This window comes from Gallinula chloropus (assembly GCF_964237585.1).
Source record: "Gallinula chloropus genome assembly, chromosome: 19".
Lineage (NCBI taxonomy): Eukaryota > Metazoa > Chordata > Aves > Gruiformes > Rallidae > Gallinula > Gallinula chloropus.
In genome coordinates this window covers 11719401-11740418 of record NC_140104.1, presented here as the reverse complement: position 1 = coordinate 11740418, position 21018 = coordinate 11719401, and the positions used below count along the sequence as shown (strand labels likewise).

At 57.4% G+C, this 21018-nt stretch overlaps 1 protein-coding gene across 1 annotated transcript; it reads left to right on the top strand.

Annotated features, from left to right (window-relative positions):
- Window positions 1-6621: 6621 nt before the first annotated feature.
- LOC311198927 (apoptosis-inducing factor 3-like) lies at window positions 6622-14325 on the top strand (the record flags this gene model as incomplete). Its single annotated transcript, XM_084272960.1, has 19 exons — window positions 6622-6802; window positions 7567-7636; window positions 7804-7913; window positions 8007-8116; window positions 8537-8581; window positions 8663-8744; window positions 8882-8994; window positions 9422-9508; window positions 9967-10058; window positions 10339-10469; window positions 11077-11192; window positions 11604-11675; window positions 12033-12096; window positions 12540-12616; window positions 12705-12822; window positions 12986-13084; window positions 13489-13564; window positions 13980-14084; window positions 14217-14325. 19 exons carry the CDS (start codon window positions 6622-6624, stop codon window positions 14257-14259), a joined length of 1791 nt encoding a protein of 596 aa, XP_084129086.1. The 3' UTR covers window positions 14260-14325.
- Between the last annotated feature and the right edge of the window lie 6693 nt (window positions 14326-21018).

Genomic DNA, 21018 nt, shown 5'->3' with positions numbered 1-21018 from the left:
GCTCTGCTGTCCGGGGTTTCTGGGAATCCAGGATCCTGTACCCATGATTTTTTTTAAGTCCCATCCCACAGCCACGCTGCTCTCCCAGCTTCCCGTAACTCCACAGCTCCCTCGTTGCCTTTTGATGTCTCCACCAGAAGCGCGGCTGCCGCACAGACCGTGCGTCTCTCCTGCCGACGGGATGAGTCACCACGTACACACTGATGAATGTCAAACCCTGCCTCTCCTGGGAGGTATTAATTTTGGATGAAACTTTCTCCTTTCTCTTTTGCTGAACAGACACGTCCAGAGCCTGAGCTCTCGGTCACTGCCCCGGCTGGGGTGATGGACACAAACACTAACAAGCCATACGCTGATGTAAGGGATGCTGAGAAGGGGAGTGATTACATCAGAGCTGAAGGAGAGGGTTGAGCTGGTCCTGACTGATAGAAGAGTATCTGTTCCATGCTGCAGAAATTTGCTTAAAAGCCGGACAAGACAATGTAATTTCATAGTGGATAAGTGGCAGGGAGACGCTGCCTGAAGTAATTGGCAGCCCTGACTGCTCAGGGGATTATAAATAATCTCGTGTATTAGGACTTGAAGGATCACATAGGCTAATCTGTTACTGAGAAAGCCAAACGCAAAGACATTTCTGTTTAGCATTGAGATACGCTGAGGAAAGGGAGCCGTGCCTTGGAGACATGCCGGGCTGCTCGGGGCACTGAGGAGGAAAAAAAATCATTTAACCATTCATTGCAGGGTAAAATTGCAGAGAGCTGATTCCGAATGAGAAGTTGTCTGCAGGTTTTTTTTAGGCTCAGAAATCTCCATTGCCCCTTTCCGTGGGGACAAACCTGCCCTTCACCTGCCTGCAGGTAAAGCCCCAGACCGTGAGATGCTTTGTGAGCCCAGCCCTGTTCATCCCAGGGGCTCCTCTGTTCGGGGTGTTACTCTTGGAAAGATGAACGCTCGGCCAGGCTGGAGTTGAGGACAGGAATAGTTAAAATGCTTCTGGACACTGGAGAGCTTTTACCTACCACTTCCGCATGGGAGGAATTTAAGCCGTGATTAGTTGAGCCTCTGGTTCAGGGGCTTTGATCCCGCTGCCGCAGCACCAGCAGGAGCTCCATACATAACTACTTCTGGGGATAATTTAACCCAGATTTCATTTCCTTTTGCCAGGATTCATCACTAGGCAGCGGTTCCTCACAAGCTCTGTTTTCCAGTCTTCCTTCCCCTGCACCAATGGCATTGACCGGGGGAACAGTTGAGGAGCTGGAGGCTTCCCAAGCCCCGTTACCAGCAGGTCCCTTGACACCAGATCGGGCCAAGCACTCAGCACCGGCCCGGGGCCGGGCTTGTCCCCAGGGAAGCCGGACAGAGCAGGGACAGGAGCTCCCAGGCACGGCTGCCACAAGAGGTCCCTGCGCACTCGCTGGAGAGCTGGGGAGAGCATCCCCAGCTGATGGGGCTCCTCGTTCACACCTTATTTGGAAATACTGACTCTTTTTTTTTTTCCCCTTCTTCTTTTTTTCATTTTTTTTCCCCCCACCCAAATTTTAAGACGTTTCCCAACACTCCCTAAACGGCCTCATGTTCTGCAGGGAGGCAGCTCAGCCTGGTGATGGGTTGTTCCCAGTGCCAGCGTGCCTAGGTTCATCCCGTAGCGCTGTGGGTACCACAGCTAACTAACCCCACAGCTGGGGCTTTGCAGCAGCAGCCAGGCTGTACAGTGAGGGTACAGAAGGTTATTTCAATAGCTGGGGAATGGCTTTTTTCTCTCTCCCACTGGTAGGAGTTTCTGGGGCAGATTACCCCTTTTTTCCCCTATTATACAGCCATCACTTCTTCAATAATACCCCATGTGAATAATGGGGTGAGGTTTAACAACACCAAGGGCAGAGTACTGCACATGGGACACAACAACCCCATGAAGTGCTACAGGCTGGGGGAGACTGGCTGGAGAGCTGTCAGGCAGAGAAGGACCTGGGGTTGTTGGGTGACTGCAGGCTGAATATGAGCCAGCAGTGTGCCCAGGTGGCCAGGAAGTCCAATGGCATCCTGGCTTGTGTCAAAAATAGTGTGGCCAGTAGGTCTGGGAAGGTGATTGTGCCCCTGTACTCGGCATTGGTGAGGCTGCACCTCGAGTGCTGGGTCCATTCTGGGCTCCTCACCATAAGAAGGACATTGAGGTCCTGGAGTGTGTCCTGAGAAGGGCAACCAGGCTGGGGAAGGAGCTGGAGGGCAAATCCTCTGAGGAGCAGCTGAGGGAGCTGGGGGTGTTCAGCCTGGAGAAGAGGAGGCTGAGGGGAGACCTTATCACCACCTACACTGACCTGCCAGGAGGGTGCTGAGAGGTGGGTGATGGTCTCTTCAGCCAGGAGACAGGAGGTGGGACAAGGGGCAATGGCCTCAAGCTGTGCCAGGGCAGGGTCAGAGCAGATGGGAGGGAAAAGTTCTTCCCTGAAAGATCTGTGGGGATGTGGCACAGGCTGCCCAGGGAGGAGGCTGAGTCACCTTCCCTGGGTGTGTTTAACAGACAGGTAGATGAGGTGCTCAGGGATCTGGTTTAGCAGAGGACAGGAATGGTTGGACTCCATGATCTTAAAGGTCTTTTCCAACCTTGTGATTCTGTGAATTCTGCCACATGAACTGTGTCCTCCCTCACATGCTCCCCGCTATTCCTAGATGGGATTTTGGGTGCTTGCAGGTCACCCCATGATGAGATGGGGACAGCTCCACCATCCTCACACAAGGAGGAACCCACTCTGCTCCCAGATGCCGCCCAGGACTGGCTGTAGCCAACAACTGTGGGAGCTTCTGACACAGCAAAGTCCTTCTGGCAAAAGTCATGCTCCTGTTTTTGGAAAGCCTCGCTCCCTTCATCTGCTTCTCTCCAGCCAGGGAGGCATAAAGCCCATCTGCTCATTTAATGCCAGGCCTGGCTCACACCTAAAATAATTTGAGGAGTCTGAGATCTCAAAACAAATCAAGCAGCTTGGCTTCCAAACTTTAATTAGCCATCATCACCTCTAAAGCGTGTCAGCGCTCCAGCTGCTGGGCCGTAGGAAGTCAGATGATATAGGAATGCTTTACTCCATGTAGCCACCTTTTCATTCAGAAAGCCTGTAACTCTACACAGAAAGGGTGTGCAAGATGCACCCTGTGTATGGCAGAGCATGCCCAGGTATTGCAGAGAGTTGAATCAATGCAAACTTGAGTGTGTGTCCCTCCCTTCCAACCAGAAACACCTTCCTGCCATGGAAGCCACGTATTCTCCAGGTGGAACTGGGGATCTGCTTGCCACAGCCACAGGAGAAGGGTGTATCAGTCTCTGGGAATGTGGTGAGCAGGGAAAGGGTTTCTGCTGGAGCTGGCAGTGCAGAGAGTTTTTACTGCCTTTTACCCCAGCCCTTAGCTCCATTTCACACACACACAAGAGCTCCAGGGTTTAATGCAAGAAACACCCAGGTGTGCATCACTCAGCCACCCACCCACCTCAGGATTTGAACAGTCTGGCAGAGGACACCACGCTGCCTTCTGCAGCCCGGGGTGCAGGAATACTCCCTCATCCTAGAGCCACACCCACACAGACCCCACTTTGCCCACATGACAAACAACCCCATGGCAGGTTGCTCTGGATGCTCTCAGCTTTGGGTCTTCTTCCTTTTCCCCAGGACTGGAAGTCCTGGGAAATTCCTAAGGATGCTGTGAGCTCAGTGGCTCTTGAGGGCTTGAGGTGGACCAGGTGCCACGATGTGGTTGCACAAAGGATGTGCTCTCTCCACCTCACTCCAGTTGCACAGGTGAGCTGGGGGATAAAAAACAAGTCCACACACAGACACATGGACAAAATCCCTACAGGCACAGCAGCATGGGCAGTTCCTTCTGTTTCTCCTCTGCTTTTAGTAGCTGATGTGCTCCATATTTGCCCACTTACTGGATTCTTTATCTGCTGCTATGAGTGAGGTTTCAGGTTCCTCCTTTCCAAGTGTCTGCCCAGCCCGTACCCCACCTCTCACCATCACCAAGACATGAATCCTTGGGAAGAAAATACAAGACAGCACATATAGTTCTTCTCACCCTGTAAGAATAAGTCACTCCCACTAAATATTCCCTTTTCCATACATTCTTCTCCTGTGGGATAAGCATTTTGGCAACCTGCTTAGTTCACCATTCTCAAGCTGATGTAATTCTTGACAGGTATCTAGGTGCCTTCTGGTTGCATCATGATGTATTTATGACCACATACCTCTTTTTTTTTGTTTTTAAATCCTTTTTTTGCAATTCAGACAGGTTCAGAATGAGCCTGGGAAGGTGGAAGCACATCCCAGCCCTAACAACACCCACTCCACGCCGTGCTGAGCCCACTCCATTCCTCCTGCCTTTACAAATACAAGCACAGGAGCTTCCTTAACTGCATCTCCCGCTGCTGCCGGCTCCACAACTTGGAACAGGTTATGTTCCCTCCTGAATTCTCTCGTTATTAATATCACAAACCAAGCTGTTCTGAGAGCAGTGTCCCATTAATCATTTCAGCTCTGCTGCAGTTTTCACCTCGCTTCCTCTTCCTGCGCCTGAACAGGCTTCAATAACACTCGACTCTACGGGTAACACTCGGTTAAAATCAGCAAGTCTGGCAGGGCAGGGAAGGACCCTGACCTGAGAGAGCTGGGGACAGGCCATGGTGGGACAAGGAGACAGCCACGGCATGACAAGACGAGCTGCACCAGCAGCAGGAACTGGCAGGGAGGAGAGCTACTCCCATTAAGTCTTCTCCTCGAAACTCCTGTGGAAACACAGCAAAAGCAGAGATACCCAGCAAGCTACGAGGGCGGCTCAGCAGCTCCTGTGAGTCAGCAGCAATGCAGGTGGCAGGTCTGGACAGAGATCTCCAGTGCCTACCTGGGCTCTGCTCGCCTTTGAGGGCGCCGCTTCCTTTTGCTCTCTTCCTACATTTATTTCTCCTGTGTTACAAGCAAAGTTCTTACCCACTTGGAATATCTCCCTCTGGGTTACCTAACAGGAGGCCAAAAGTTGCTTACAGAGCATCTTCCTGAAAATCTGCCTCCAATACCATCCCCTTGCCTGATTCCCTTGAGGACATATTGCATCTTCCAAGGTGCTGGCTCTCAGACACCGAGCAACAACATCCCTGCAGCTAACCCAAACCCTCCCTCTGACATCCAACATCCTTTACAACTTGCTATCCCTTGCCATCATCTTTGCCTCCATCAGAAGAGGGGATTTTGTTCCACATTCCACTCTTTCCATTTTCTAAAAGCCTTTCCCTGAGTGCTCAGCTGCATCCAACAGCATCCCTGGGCATCCAGGGGCACCCATTGCCATCCAGCAGCACCCAGCAGCTGAATTAGCTGCTCAGCCCTATAGCATGAATGTCACCACCCAGGACCAAGATCTGACTCAAAGCCTCCTGCAGCTGCCTGCTTTTGTACCTGGGCTTTGCCAGCACGCTGCAGCTTCCATCCATAAGCAAACAACATTTTCCAGCAATTTCTGCTGAGTCAGAGAATGTCTCTGCAAGGGCTGCTGCTTCTCCACGTGGGAACACGCTCCTGGGGAATAATTACAGAGAGTTTAAACAGGGACGTTCAGCAGCCAAATTGCTTCACAATTCAGGCTCCTGGCCAGGAAGGCAGAACCCAAAAGCTGCTCGTTGGCTTTGGGAGAGAACACCTCACACCTGCACCCATCATGGGCGTGCATCGCCCGTGGGCTGAGATCACTCCTTACAGGGCAGCACCCTGGCACTGAAAGGTGTGCTCACGGCTCGGTGCGTCTGAGAAAGTGAGCTGCTTCATAAATGAGGCAGCTTGCACTTGCCAAGTGTCCCTGTGCATGTCCTCTTCTCTGGACTGTGCCCAGTGAAGGATTTCTACCTCCCCCCACACTGGATTTGGGGACGCAGCATGGCAGAAAGCCGTTCCCTGCAAAGCTCTGGCTGTGCAAGGGAGGTGATTCTGTGACTCTGAGGTGATGGAAGCACAATGCAAGTAACTCCCCCCTCCCCAAAAAAATACTTTTAAGGCATATTTTAAGGTTGTGAAACATATTGACTGTGAAATAAAGATAAGAAACGGAGTAGACACAAACAGCGTAGGTGTTACTCCTGGCTTTTTGCAACTCCCACTTTGCTGCAAAAATAGTATAAGCAAGGAGCAAGCTGCTCCATGCCATCCTTCAGGGAGCACATGAGGATGGGACCACGTGCCCGGACATCAGCGGACTGAAGGTGAAGCAGAGCTGGGCTGTAAGGCATGCACAGGGGTGTTGAACGCCTCACGCTCTTTAAAATCAACAGAGCTTACACAAAAAACCAAATTAAAGCATTTAAAACGTTACAGAAACACAGAAAAAGCAGTGGTATCACTCCAAAGCATGGCAAACCCACTTTGCACCAACCTAGAGCGCTTTCCATTGAGACCAGAGGCAAAGAGAAGCCACAGGAGGGGTGTCACTGCATCCACACAATCTCTGTTCCCATTGCACATGACACACCTGGTCTTTAGGCCACACCTGCACGACAGTTCCTATGTGCCCTTGATTCTTTTGCAATCTAAACCTGAGCAAAATACACTTAATTAGTGGCAGGCCAGTTGCAGAAATCAGATAAGATGGATGGGGACATTGTGCAACTCAGGGAGAGCATCACCCAGCCGTGGGCTGGCAGCAGGAAGAGCGCTCATAGTAAGATGTGAGGGTGTCACCTCAGCAGGGAAGCAGCTCACCAACGGCAGCGGTGGCTTTCTGACTTGGGGGAGAGTCACCAGACCACTCCCCACCCCCACGCCAGGACAGGGTGAGTACCCCCTGATGCTTCTCCTAAGGGATCCAGCAGCAGGGCAGCGGCACGATGGGGGTCTGCAGGAGAAACTCACCACCCTGCACCAAAACCTGCCTCAAACAATGCTCCTCTGCACCCTTTCTTGCTTTTATTTCCTCCAAAATGGAGATGGAGATTTCTTCTCAACCTCTCAGCTGATTGCTAAGACAGGGATGGTACTAAGGACTAAAGATTTTGGCTCCTTTCTAGCCCAGGAGGTGTTTTGAGCAGGAATTTCTGCCTTCACAGCAGTCAGCACAAAGAACGACTGCACAAATGGTGGAGAGGTTTGGGAGAGGCTGAAGAGGTTCCTCAGACCCTGATTTGGGGCAGCCACAGGCTCCAGTTGGCAATGCCTTGCCATAAATAGCTGTACTGAGTTGTGGCACGACCATTGTTAATCACATCTGCTGGCTCACCCGGTGCTGCAGTTCAGTTCAAAGGGCTGAACGCAAGAGAAGTGTGTTGAGCTGGGGGGGGGGAAAGGGCAGGGGGTGGGCCTTGGGTTTGGAGCAAAAGAAGCAAAAAAAAGGGGGGGAAATGTGTGTTTTCTGCCAGTTGGGGGTTTTTCTCTGCTGTGCCAGGAGTTTGGGACTCCTTGAGTGCTGACCCCCTGGGGCCCCCATGTTTTGGGGTGGGATTTTGCAGTGACAGTGAGGACAGTCAGCTGAGAGGGGAAAGATGGGGCCTACAGGCAACAGCACCCATGGTGGCCAACCCCTCCCTCTGCTTGCCCACAGCTACTGGCATGGACGGTGATGACACCATAACCGTTGAGGTCTGCAAGGAGGCTGATGTGGGGGATGGACAGTGAGTACCCAGCGGGGAAGGGGCTGAGGCCTGGCATGCAGGCAGCAGGTGTGGCACTGCCGTGGCAAGAGCCGCCGTGGTGGAGGTTGAGAGGGCAGCATGTTGGCTGTGAGGCACCAAGCTTCTGCTCCCCAGGGCACCCCCCCACCTCACTGACTCTCCCACAGGCTGTGGGAGGTGATGGTGGCCGGTTACCCAGTGCTGCTGGTGAGGAACAGGAAGGAGTTCAGCGCCCTGGGCAGCAAGTGCCCCCATTATGGTGCCCCACTCAGCAAAGGTAACCCTGGCGCTGGGCATGGGGGACAAGCCTTGCCAGAGGGGTCAGACCTCACTGCTTGGTTTGGGGTGTGTGTGGGGGGTTCTGTTGCAGGAGTCTTGAGAGGGGAGAGGCTGCGCTGCCCCTGGCACGGCGCCTGCTTTAACATCAAAACTGGAGACATCGAGGAGTACCCTTCTCTGGACTGCCTTCCCAGCTTTAAGGTGACTTCATTTCTCTTCCTCCTCCCAGCTTGGGCCACATCCTCCATACCATTCACACCTGTTCCCTCCCACAAGCTCCAGCTTCCTGACACAACCAGGGGTCCATGGTCCAGGTCACACCAAACTACACATGGAATCATTTCTTGGGATGTTGTAACTGTCTGTCCTAAAGCTCCTTTGTTCAAAGGTGATGCCGTACATCCTGGTATTCATCACAGCCAGCACAGCTCTTACAGATAGGAAAAAGGATTTATACCTCTTCCTGAGTATCCTTGGGATGAGGAGAAAAGCTCAGGGGCTCCTCAGCATCATCTGACATCCAAATCACTCTTGGTGTACTAAAGACAGACAGACCAGACCCTCCAAGGAAAGCTCAACCTCACAACTGCAGCACTTTCACACGCTCTTTCACCCCTGCAGGTAACAGTGGAAGATGGAAAGGTGTTTGTTACAGCAAAAAAGAAGGTATGGACCTCACCTGCTGTCACTAAGCATGAGCAGCACCTTGGGCTAGGCGTGGTTTCAGCATTTCTCACTTTCTTCCAGGATCTAGAAAGCAGCGTGCGGGTGAAGGACTCAAGCAGACGATGCCTTCTCAACCGGGACACGATGTTGCTTCTAGGTGGAGGTCAGTGAAGGGGTCTGTACTGCATCCCCCTTATCCTAGATGCTGCAAACCACCATTCTCTTCTCCAGGGAGGACTTGCCTCCTTCCTCCTACTCCATAGTGACGTGTAAGAGGATTGAGATGAGCATCTCTTGTAGGTGTGGCTGCCCTGGCATGTGCAGAGACGCTTCGCCAAGAGGGCTTTACTGGCAGGATCATCATGGCCACCAAAGAGAAACATGGGCCATATGATAAGTCTAAGTTGAGCAAGGTCTGTATGGGATGAGGGCAGGGCTGTGCCTGGGTACACCATGCGAATTAGGGACACGACCCACGCTCAGGACCAGGCTGAGCAATCACCTGGCCCCTTCTGGCAAGGCAGCAGGAATTCTGAGACACCCGTGAGGAAAAGGGGAATAACTTCCCACTAACATCTCACTTCTGCCTCCCAGAAGTTCTCTGATTGGAGTCCACCATAAGCTAATGGGTTTATCCCCTCTCACTGGGTTCTTCCCACCAGAGTTTGAGGTGATGGGTTTTTCTGAGGGGGAACAAGAATACGATGGGGATGGAGCGGTGTGGAGAGCTGTGATTGACGAATGCAAAACTTCCCTCCCATGCAAACTTCCCAGCAAGTGCTGCAAAAGTATTCCTGGCTCCAAGAAGTGCTTTGGTTCCTATTCCCATTTTGTTTCTAGGAAATGAACTTGAAAAATGAGGACATCTACCTGAGGAAACCTGAATTCCTCGATGCTCGTGGCATAGAGCTCTGGACAGAGAAAGAGGTACAAGAACAGCTGAGCTCTGTCTTCAGTGGGTGGTTGTGGTCCTGTCCCTGCCTTGGGAGGGGGTGCCCACCCCTGCAGGAATATTTATAGATATTATTTATGAGTATTTATAGAAATTAGGGCTCTAAGTACACTCGTTATCTTCTGGGACAGCACTCCAAGGCCGGTGCTAGGGATGGCGTGAGTGCCTTGGGGGGGTGACACTGATCTGTGCTACCCGTGGACAGCCGTGCCCGTCACTTGCAAAGAGGGTGACCTTTGAAACCAGCCTTCTGCACGCCCCTTAAAGGAACCCAGGTTTGGTGCTGTCATACTCACTGCACCTGAAGCCTGGGGGAAGTGAGAGCCTCCAGCATTCTTCATCTCACCCCAGGGGTGTCCAGAAACAGGGCACAGAGTCACGGCAGCGGGACACCAGAGGGGCCTGTCTGACCTTTGCCATCTTTCTCCTGCAGGCAGCATCAGTAGATTTCCAGAAACAGAAGGTCCACTTCACGGATGGGTCCTCTCAGAAGTACAATCGGCTGCTCATTGCAACAGGCAGCCAGTGAGTGCACAAACCACAGAATCACAGGGGTTGGAAGGGACCTCGAGAGATCATGGGCTCCAACCCCCAAAGCATTTGCCACACACATCTTAGACAGGACAAGAGGGCTTGGAGAGCTTGCTGGAGGCACAAGAGAGGGAGGTGGTAGGAGATGAGATATAAGAACAGGATGGGATGACACAGCCAAGAGACTGCATAGATCTGTGCACATCCACACACCTCCCTCCCCCCCCCTTCTCTTTGATTTCTAATCATGAGATATATCTGGATTCTCTTTCAGCTCCAGCTCTCTCAAAGTCCCAGGTGCAGACCTGCAGAATGTGTGTGTTCTCCACACCCCAGAAGACTCTAGGAAGATCTTAGAGCTGGCAACTGGGAAGAATCTGGTGATAGTAGGAGCTTCATTTGTAGGTACTGGGCTGGAGTGGATATGAAGTCATCAGTGATAGCCTTGAGACCCACTCCTGCTGCACGTGCAGGCTAACTAGAGGCTCTCAGGGTGTTCTTTCACCGCCTGTGTGGGTTCCTCCACAGCTGGTGGGGGTTACACAGCACACACACTCACTGCTTCCTCTGATAGCCTGAAACTTTGAGAGCTATAAACAGTTCCTGGACATGGACAGGGGGTAAAGTGCCTTATGGAAGCCTCACCATCCTTCAGAGAAGCTGGACTCCCCAGAAGCACTGGGGAAGTAAGGGGGTAAAGGCACAGGAAGGGAGCTGTTTTGTGCCCAACCAGGAACTGTTCTTTGCATTTCCTAATATCCGGGTCTGTAGTGCATGAGAATGAACCACAGAATCATAGGGGTTGGAAGGGACCTCAAGAGATCATCGAGTCCAACCCCTCCTTGAAGAATCAGGGAACTAAATGCCTCAGCCTGGAAAGGCACAGAAGAGCAGTTAAGCTCTGGCACTACACCAGATTTGTTCTCATCTGGAAGGGGAAAAGGTTTCGCAGGAGGAGGGTGCAGGTTCATGCTTGCAGCTTGCTCACCTTGAGCGTGTCTTTCCCTTGCAGGAATGGAGATAGCTGCCTTCCTCTCAGACAAGGCTGGTGCCATCTCACTGGTGGAAAAAAAGGAGTTCCCTTTCCAGAAGGCACTGGGGCCTCAGGTTGGAGGTGTCGCCATGAAGGTTAGGAGAACATGGTGCTAACTTCTGGGATGGAGAACACATGCTATCCAAGCCAGCCCCATGATCCACAACAGCCCAGGAAATCCAGCCCCAGTGCTGAGTCACAACTCTGCAGGCCAAGCCACCTTGCTCATGTACAGATGGGTCCAACCCCTCTCCCACAACACGTCCCCAGCTCAGCTTCGTTCCCAAGCCCTGCTGCATCCTAGACCCACCTCCCGCACCAGGAGAGCAGAGCAAAGCCAGGCTTCCAGGCCCTTGCACCAGGCAGGGACTCTACCAAAACCTCTCTGCAGCCTGGAGCAGCACTAAGCCTCCTGCCTGGTTTTTGGCTGGGTACAGCTGTTTTTACAGCAGTGCAGCCTGGAATTTCCTAGCGAATACTCCAACCAGCTTCCTCTTCCTTTGCAGATGCTGCAAAGCAAAGGGGTGAAGTTCTACATGAAAACAGAACTCTCCGAGCTGAAAGGCAAGGATGGGAAGGTCAGTCACGTCATCACGATCCCTGAACTGCTAATTTTAGGGGGGGAAGAAACCCAACCAAACCCAAATAAACAGGGGTACATCTAGGTTTTCCTCTCCTGTGTCTAGACCCTCACTGTTCTTTTCACTGAGCACAGCTCTGGGCTCAAAGGGCACTGGGATGTGTTTGTATCTCAGGGACAACAGCATGACTTTCTCTTACATTCCTGGCAACACACTTTAGTTGGACAAGGTGATCTGAACCTGGGGAGGGGAAAAAAAAAAATAACCCACAGCAAAGAATGAGGCAGCAGGGAGGCTGCAGGAATTAGGACAGAGTTTTTAACCCTTTGTTAACGATTCTTGCTTCCTCCCTAGGTCACAGAGGCTGTTCTTGCCTGTGGAAAGAAACTACCTGCAGATGTGGTGGTGGTGGGGATAGGTAAGAGACCCCAGGTGGGAGAGGAAGGCAGCTTTGGGAATGAGGAGGCAGCCAGTGAACCCAGGACATGACAGTTTGTTCTCAGGATGCCATCCCCTGCAGTCTCTTCCCCACTCTGGTATCATCCAGCCCTTCCTCTTGGCCCCAAGCACCTGGAGAAAGCCAGCAGCCCAGGAGCAGACACTTGGCAGGAGGGAGGGAGCGATCCACACTCTCAGTGTGACTCTGGCACGCTCACTGAGCTCCGTAGGGCCCTGCTGTGTTACCAGAGCATGCCTGGTGCTGGGCCCTGGTTTTATTGCCCCTGGAGCCGCTCAGCACCAAGCACTGGGCACTGCAGGCTGAGCAGGCCACAGGCACATCCTCACTGTAGGGCCAGGGCCAAGTTTCCTCCCTGTTTTCCTGGAGCTTCACTGCATCTGTCATCGCTCCTCTCCCCACAGGAGTGTCCCCCAACTCTGCATTCCTGAAGGGCACCTCCATCGCCAGAGATGACAGCGGTGCCATCCTGGTGGATCTGGTGAGTTCCCCCTGAGCATCCCTGCTCCACACCCAATCCTTCCCCTCTCACCACGCACTAATTACTGGGTGGTTTTTCCCTCTGTTAGCGTATGCAAACCAGCATCCCAAACACCTTCGCTGCAGGGGATGTGGTCTCCTTCCCTGTAGCACTGCTCAACGGGGACCGGTCCAGCATCCATCACCAACAGGTGGCTGAAGCCCACGGTGAGACAGGGCAGCAGCAGCAGCAGCAGCAGCATCGCTTCTCCAGCTCCCTTTGGAGATGGACATGGAGGGAACGGGGCAGGAGGGGCAGCAGGTTAATAAGAATCAGGGATGCTTCTTTGAGGACTCACAAGAAAATATTTGCTCTGCTGGTTCATCACAGGTCACGTTGCTGCCTTAAACATGCTGAAGAAAGGGAAGGAGTTGCACACTGTTCCTTTCTTCTGGACCACGATGTTGGGGAAAAGCATCCGCTACGCAGGTAGGAGGGACAGAGGGATGGGGACAGCCAAACTGCTTCCTGGCCCATCTGCTCAGCCACCAGCTGGACCTGGGTTTGTAAACACACAGCAACTGCAGAGGTTACTTGAAGCAGCTCAAGTTTTGGACTGGCTGCCATGGAGAGTGTGTGAACCCTGATTCTGAGCTCTAGAGCTGAAGGTAACCCAGAGGTCTTGTTCTTTTGCTGATCTCCAGTGGCTTAGAGGTCATCAAGGAAGAACTGCCCTCTCTAAGCCAAGGAGAGCCTCAGGGCCAGCCCTGCCCCAGACCCCAGCCAGGCACTGTCCCCTCTACCAGTACCTGCGCTGGCACTGAGGTGGGATGGATGGCAGATGCTGTACAAGGGCTCCCTGAGCAGGCTGCAATGCTCTCTCTCTCTTGCAGGCTGTGGGAAGGGGTACACAGATACAGTTGTGAAAGGCAGCCTGGACCAACAGAAGTTCCTGATCTTTTACATTAGGTAAGTGGATCCATGACCAGTCTGTGCCCCAATGCAGCAGCACAGCCCTGTCCCCTGTGACTCCACATCACCTCCCACAGCTGCACACTGCAGGCAGCTGCTGCCCATGGAACCAGCAGCAAGGTGGTTTCAGAGCAAACCAAAGCAGGGAAGGAGAAGAGGACCATCTTCAATGAAGACACCAGCTGGTCAGGGAGCCTGGGACACATCTCCTCTCCCTCTGTCCCGCTGCTCCCAGGCTCTGTGCCCACCTCCCAGGCGATCTGCCACAAGTCCCCGTGCACCCCATGGCACTGACCACCCTGCCCTGAGCCCTCCAAAACACAGCTGGACTCCAGGCAGAGCGCCTCAGGGATGCTGCAGCAAAAGGTTACATACACTGAAGAGATCCACATTCTTCTGCCTTCCCTTTCAGGGACGGCTTCGTGACCGCAGCTGCCAGCCTGAACTGTGACCCCATGGTGTCTCTGATTGCAGAAGTCTTATATTCAGGGAAACAAATCTCTAAAGAAGAAGCAGAGTAAGTGACACCCTGACTGAGTTGGTGGGCGGCTCTGTGCTGTGTTTCCCCATGCATGCCAGCAGAGAGCCCACTGAGGGACAGGGCACCCAGAGGAGTCAGTGCAAATCCCCACCCCACTCTCACCCACAGGGCCTGTGACATCGGCAACATACCCTCACTGGCAGAAACCTAAGCTCAGTACATGCCCTGCTGTGAGGGGCAAGGAGTCAACCAAGTGTTAATAGCTCCAGATCCTCCCCTCCTGGCACAAGAGAAATAAAATCATGAATAGAACTGAAGGCAGCATCTGCATTTGGTGTTTGCAGGCAGCTCCCAGCTCCTCGCTCGCGTGCTGGGGCAAAGCGAAGCAGCACGTTCCCCTCTTCTAGGTGGGGATGGATCTGCTGGGCTGGACAAGAGGAGGATTCCCCCATTCTGGAGCTCAGCTGAGGGTCTGAGAAGGCAGGAACAGCCACCCATCCACCAACCTGCTCCTCTGGCAGGCCGTTGGCAGGAAGCTTTCATTCAGCACACCGGTCATGCTGACCTTCTGCTTTGCAAAGAGCAGGTTTTCCCAGCGAGGGAAGCTGTGACCAAGGCAAGCTGCTCTCCCAGCTGGGAGCTAGACAATCTGTGTGCAGGAACTTGCACAAAACACCCCTAACCCCTAAGGACAGAGGCTGCCACCCAACCTCTGAGCCAGCAGCACCTGCCCACATCCCCTCAGACACCTTGAATATCACACCAGCTGCCTCGGGGAGCACTTCCCACCCGCTGCCAGCCTCCAGTAGAGACTCCAGGGCCCTGCTTGGCATCCCCTCTCCCGCTGCACTGCTGAGTGCTGGATGCTTCGAGGAGGTGGCCGGATGCTGGAGGGAAGAGTCAGTAGGGTTTTTTTTTTGCAAGGCAGTGGGGAGCGAGGCTGTGCTTTCTACAGGAAGCACTGCACTTACTCATCGGTCACATGGGGCTTTGCAGGAGGAAGGGTAAACCCCGAGAGCCGGGCAAGTTCCCGCAGGGACACTGACTGTGGCAGCCTAAAACCTTCTACGTGACGCCCGGGGTGAGCCAGAGCCCCAATTCGCTCAGCAGGTGAGCTACTGCAACGCTGGTTTCGTGTTTAACCAGCACAAACCAGCACTCTGGCACCTTCTCACTTGGGGATTTGACCTGAAATCGGGCAGGTTACGTTCCCCAACTCCAGGGGCTTGGTGGGTGCAAATCTCTGCCCTGAAATAGCCGCATCTTACCGGGGGAAACGAGGTGGTTTTCAGCAGAGCAGGTCAGTCCCTCATGATGACAGGAGGAAGCAGCGAATCTGAGCATTACCCAGACGCTGAGGCACGCGAGGGCGGAGACGCTGGTGGCTGGAGCACACAGCTCCCCTCCATATCAAGCATCGACAGCGCCGCGCTGCATGGGAGGGGGACCATGGCCCAAGAGCTGCTGCTCCTCCTTGCTCTGGAGCATCCTGCACACACACACACACCCCCCACCCCACACACACACCACTTTTTACCCCCACAGTGCACTCCAGAACTTGTTGAATGCTGAGGAGGTGCCGGTTATTTTGCACAGACTTGCAGCAGGGCAGCTGTGGGGAGAGAAGGGCCCTGCCTCAAGCTGGAGGTGTTCATCCACAGCCCTTTCAGCTCTGGGAGTGATCCGAGGGGGTTCAGCGGTCCCATTCCCTCTGGGTGACAATGAGCCTGAAGAAACTCAGCTTCTTGCTGCAAGCACACACCAAGCAGAGCAGCTTTATGGAAGGGGGAAAGCCCTAGGACAAGGAATTTGCTCCAGTTCTACTGTTTAAGGGATGCCAGGCTGCTTTCTGCACATCACCAGGTGCCAGAATTTGGTAGCAGCTGGAGCCCAGACAGGCAGATTTAGTTGAAACCCTGCAGACTTATTTCAGCACGGGGACAATCCCCCCCTGCCTGCCCTTGGAGCCAGGATGAGCTGTGATCTTCCTGGCAGGCTCCAAGCAGCAGCCCCCAGCCACTGCTCTGCTTCCCAGCCACCAAGGCAGTGGTACTAGCAGTCCCATAGGACAAGCACCTCCAGGAGCCTTTGCTGGATCCACACAGAGACATTTCACCCTGCAACAAACTGTAGGAGAGCTATAGACAGCTCCCCTCTCACCCAGTGCAATGCAGGGGAGGTCTCCTTTCCTGGAGAGCAGATTCCAGGGCAGTCTTCTGCTTCTGTCCACCAGCGAGGTAGAGCATGGACCACAGAGGAGCTCAGCAAGGTTCACCTGGGCCCCTCTCAGTACTGCCAGCTCTAAACACCTAGATTCCTCATCCCAGAGTCACCCTCTCCCAGCAGTCCAGCCCCACCACACCCAGCTCTGACCACACCAGGGCAGCGTGGGTGTGGAGCTGGCCCTCTCCTCTGGCTCCGTCCCGCTGCCTGGCATGCCACATGACTAATCCTGCTCCTGAGCTCAGCTGCAGATCAGTCCTGTGAGCTACACCCAGCCTCGAGTCACCTCTTTTGCTTGGGACAAACCAAAGGGACCCAAACAACCAACCCTTCACCCACAGACCCTGACACAGCATCAGCTGGGAACTGAGCTCCAGTGCTACGGCTCCACCCAGCACCACCACCCCCCTGCCAGGCCAGTCCAGGCACCCCACAGGCAACAAACTTCCTAAAACCAAACTGTTTAGCAAAATAGAAAGTTTAATGCCTCTTTTGGTCTTCTCTAGCCATCTCCCAGCTCAGTACCACCCCACCCGTGGTGGGGGACGGGGACACCCTGCTTGACAGCCCCACTGGCAGGGCTGCCTGGCACTCCTCCAGCCAAGGCTCTGTCCAGAGGCTACGAGGAGACTTCTTCATCCTGGTCAAGCTCATCCTCAGCCCTCAAATCCACAAGATGCTGCAGACTGGCTGATCCTGGTTGCTTGGGGTATAGATCTGGCTGACATCCAAAGCCCCCGTGACAAGAAGAGAGTGGCTACATTCAACAGTTCTTCAACTGGCAGCTTTAGCTACTAGAGAAGGACATAAAGCTTGCCACTGAAGAACTGGTGCTGGTTAGCCAGGAGCAGGGCGGCAGGGCAGCACCTGGGAAGGGAACACACACACACATCAGAGCCAGGATGAAACCGCACCGAGCTGTCACCCACAGCAGCCACCCCAGGCGCAGAGCTGCTCCTCTCCCCCATGCCAGCACCAAGCCCTCACCCACCGGCTTTTCCTTCCCTCCAAGGAAGCTCCTGGGAGCTGAGACCCCGCAGGATCCTGAAGCGGCTCCAACCTCAACTCTCCCCATCCCTCCCCTCTCCCAAAGCAGGAGGGTTATCAGCTCCAGCACCTGCAGCCAGCCCCAAACCGGCCCGCGACACGCAGGGGAATCAAGGCCATTTCTGCCCGATATTCTAGATCAGGTAACCTGCTCTGGCAGGGCCCGGTGGCAGCAGAAAGAGGGGAGGGGATCTCCCGCAGGTAGGGGGTTAAGGCATTCCCTGGCTGCTCACCTCGGGCATCCAGGCTGGCAGGGTCCCACCTGGCCGGGGGCCAGCCGCCGGCTGCCGGGGAAGACACTTTGTCAGGGGCGGCTGTTGCCAAGCCTCTGCCAGGGGAATTTTGGGGGGGAGCGCGGCCTTTTTTCCATGTCATTTTTTTGTCAGAGGATGAGGACGTCAGCCCGGAGGCCAGTCCAGGACCTCACTGCTTCCCCAGGGGAAAACAGAACCCCCCTTTCCCTGCACCTCCAGGAGCTTCGGGAAGTGGGGATTCGGTTCTGGGAACCAACCCCCCCCCCTCCCACCACCACCACCCCCCCGCCCAGCATCCAGCCCTGCTGCGGGGATGAGAAAACCACCCGGGCTGCCCCGCCAACACCCTCACTCCAAAAGGCACTCGGGATCCCGGCCGGCCCCGGGGGACTCCGCGGGAGGTAGGGAAAGGCCCGGCCGCCGGTGGGTGCCGCGGCGGGGACCCGCGGGGAGGCTCTCGCAGTGCGGGGCCGGTGGCGGCGGGGGCGCAGCGGTGGCGGCGGCGGGGCCTGGCGGGGATGCCGAGCATTCCTGGCGTGCCGGGTACATCTGGTCCGGATTCCAGAGAGCGGGTCCCGGCCCTGCTCCACCCCCGCCGGCCCGTGAATCAGCACCCGCCGCTGAGCCACCGGCCCCGCCGGCACCGGGGGTTGATGATGGGGGGGGGGGGGTGGGGGGAAGAGGGAGGGGGGCTGCCAGTAACAGGGTTCTTCCCCACCCCTTCTCGGCACCGGGGAGGGCCCCAGTGGGAGCTCACCCAGCCAACAAAACCCGCCGTGTCCCCAGCCGGTGCCCCCCCTCCGAAATTAACCAGGTCACCCCCCACCCTTCCAACGTCCCCCCATCGGTAAAACCAATTTCCTGACACACACACACCCCCCCACCTCAAACGGAGACAGTTCCTCCCCGCCCCCTCCCGCCGCTCCACAGTAACGCCGTCTCTCCGCTCCCCCTGGGGCACCCCACCGACCTCCCACTCCCTGCGCTGCCCGGGATGCTCCGGTTCGTGCCCACGGCGGGGAGCGGCCTCAGGTCAAAGTCTGCCCCGCCCGGTCCAGGAGTGAAGGTCACCCCCGGGGCGGCCACCGCCCGTCGCGGGGCGGCTCCGGCCGCGGCCCCAGCCGCTCCACCGGGACCCCCGGGAGCGGGGAGCGCGTCCCGGTCCCAACCCCACCCCCCACCACCCCGCCCTACCGCCACCGAGGGAGAAGCCGCCCGGCCCAAGCGGCGCCCGCGGAGCCCCGGGAGGGTCGCGCCGAGCCGAGCCCCCCAACGCCGCCCTGCCCCAGGCAAAGGTCACCTTCCCTGGCGGGACTACCGGGCGCGGTGGGGCGAAACCGGGGGGCCCCGACCCCCAGCACACCGGCGGACCATCGCGCAGAGCTTGGGCACCCACCGACACCCACCCCGGCGCGGCCCCGCCAGACCCACCTGCGCGGCGCGGCCCAGCGCCGCCGCCCCGCTGCGGCCCGAGCCGGGGCCCGGTGCCGCCACCGCCTCCCCCCACCGCCCCACTCGCCGGCTCCCGTCTCGGATCAGCTGGCGGAGTCATGACGCAGCCACCCACCAACCCCACCTCCGACCAATCGCCTCCCGGGACAGGAGGTCCGCGCCCCGCCCCCGCCGCTCCCGCCTCCGTCTTGATTGCTGCTCGCTCCCGCCAATGGCAACCCGGCCCGGCCCGCCGCTCGGCCAATGGAAAGGTAAAGCAGGCTCTCTGCCCCGCCCACCCCCCGGGGGGAGCGCAGGGCTCCCCCCCGGCCAACAGGCGGTCGCCTAGGAAACGGCCGGCCCCGCCCCGCCGCGGGGCACGCCGGGAGGTGTAGTGCGGCGCGGCGTTCCCGGCGTGCCCCGCGTGCTGTGAGTTGGCATTTTCAAGCGGGTGAAGGAGGTGGCTCTTAAAGCGCCCGGCCCGCCCGGCGGGTCCCTGGCGGGGCGCGGCGCCGTCGTGGGGCCGCCCCGGCCGTACCCTGTCCCGCCCCGCCCCCGGGAGGCGCCGCCCGCGCCTTTCAGCGCCGGGGCCGGTGACACAGCCCCGATTCCGAGAAGTTGCTCGAAGTCGGCAGCGAATCAGAAGTGAGCGCTGTTCCCGAGCACCAATCAGCCGGCGCGGGGGGCGGGGCCGGGGGAACTCGGCTGACCCCGGTGACTTGGCAGCGCCGCGCGATGACTGGACAACTTCTTTAAAGGGGCCGCGACCTCCGCGCCGGCCGCCCTGGGGGGGGGGATGCGGAGGGGACGGGCGACGCGGCCCGGCGACTGGAGCCCCCCGCGGTCCCACGGCGCTGCTCTCCCGGGCCCGGCTGGCTGCTGGCGACCCACCCGAAGGGCGGGGGGAGGGGGGTGTCAGTGGGTGCGGCGCCCCTTTAAGGCTGTTTCCTGCCCTTCGCCCCAGTAACAGCTGATTGCAGCGGGCAGGGGGCGGGGGGGGGGGCCAATGGGCTGCCTCCACGTCCCGCCCACGTGACGCCCCCGCGCTGCCGCCGCCGCGCCGCGCTACCCGGCGGGAGCCCCCTGCGCCCTTAAAGGGGCCGCGGGAGGATCCCCCGCGGGCAGAGCGGTACCTGGCGGCCCCACGCCCAGCGGGACAACCCTGACGTCTTCCGGGCGGCGGCTGCAGCACTCCACCTGGCTCAGGGAGACCGCGCCCGGGGCAGCGCCCGGCTGTCCCGGGAGCCGGCTGGGGGGCTGAGCTGGGTCCTGCGGAGAGGATGGCGGGAAGGCCCCGGGGTGGGTTGACCTGGCCCCGCTTCTTTGCGCCGGCTCGCCCGGCACTCACCTGCCGCCGGTGGGGTCCACCCAAGCACCGCCCACCGCGGGGACCCCTTTAAGGCCGGCTGCCTCGTCAGCTCGGCTCGCCCGACTCCAGCTGACAGCCCGGAGCGCATTTGACGTCACGGTGACCTCAGTCGCGTCATGCCCCGCCGCCTGCCCATGTATAGGCACCGCGCCCCCAGCCTTGCGAAACCCTCCCTCCCCCTTTCCTCCGTCTCCGCGGTCGCTGGAGGGAGCCCGGCCCCGCGTCCCGAGCGGGGCTCTCAGCCCCGGCTGCGGCGGCCCCTTGGCCGCTCCGGGGGTACGAGGGCTCGGCGGGGTGCGTGTCCCACGTTCCGCCCCCCCCCCCCCCGCCTTGTCCCTCCCCCTCCCGGAGCCCCGCGCCCCCCGGGCACATGGCGGCGCGGCGGCCGCATGTGACCGCTGTCACCTGACCAACATGGCCGGGGCCCGCGCCGCCCCCGCCGCCGCCCGCCGTGGCTGAGCCCGCCGCCGCCGCCAGGTAACGCGGGGCCGCGGGCCGGGCGGCTGCGGGGGCCCCGGGGCGGTGAGGGACCCCCTGGGGTGGGGATGAGGACACCCGGGATGAGGCCTCGGGCCTGCGGGGCGCAGTTCGGGCAGCGCACCGCCATCCCTCCCCTAGCGCGGGCCCTGTGGGGCACGGTGCCGGG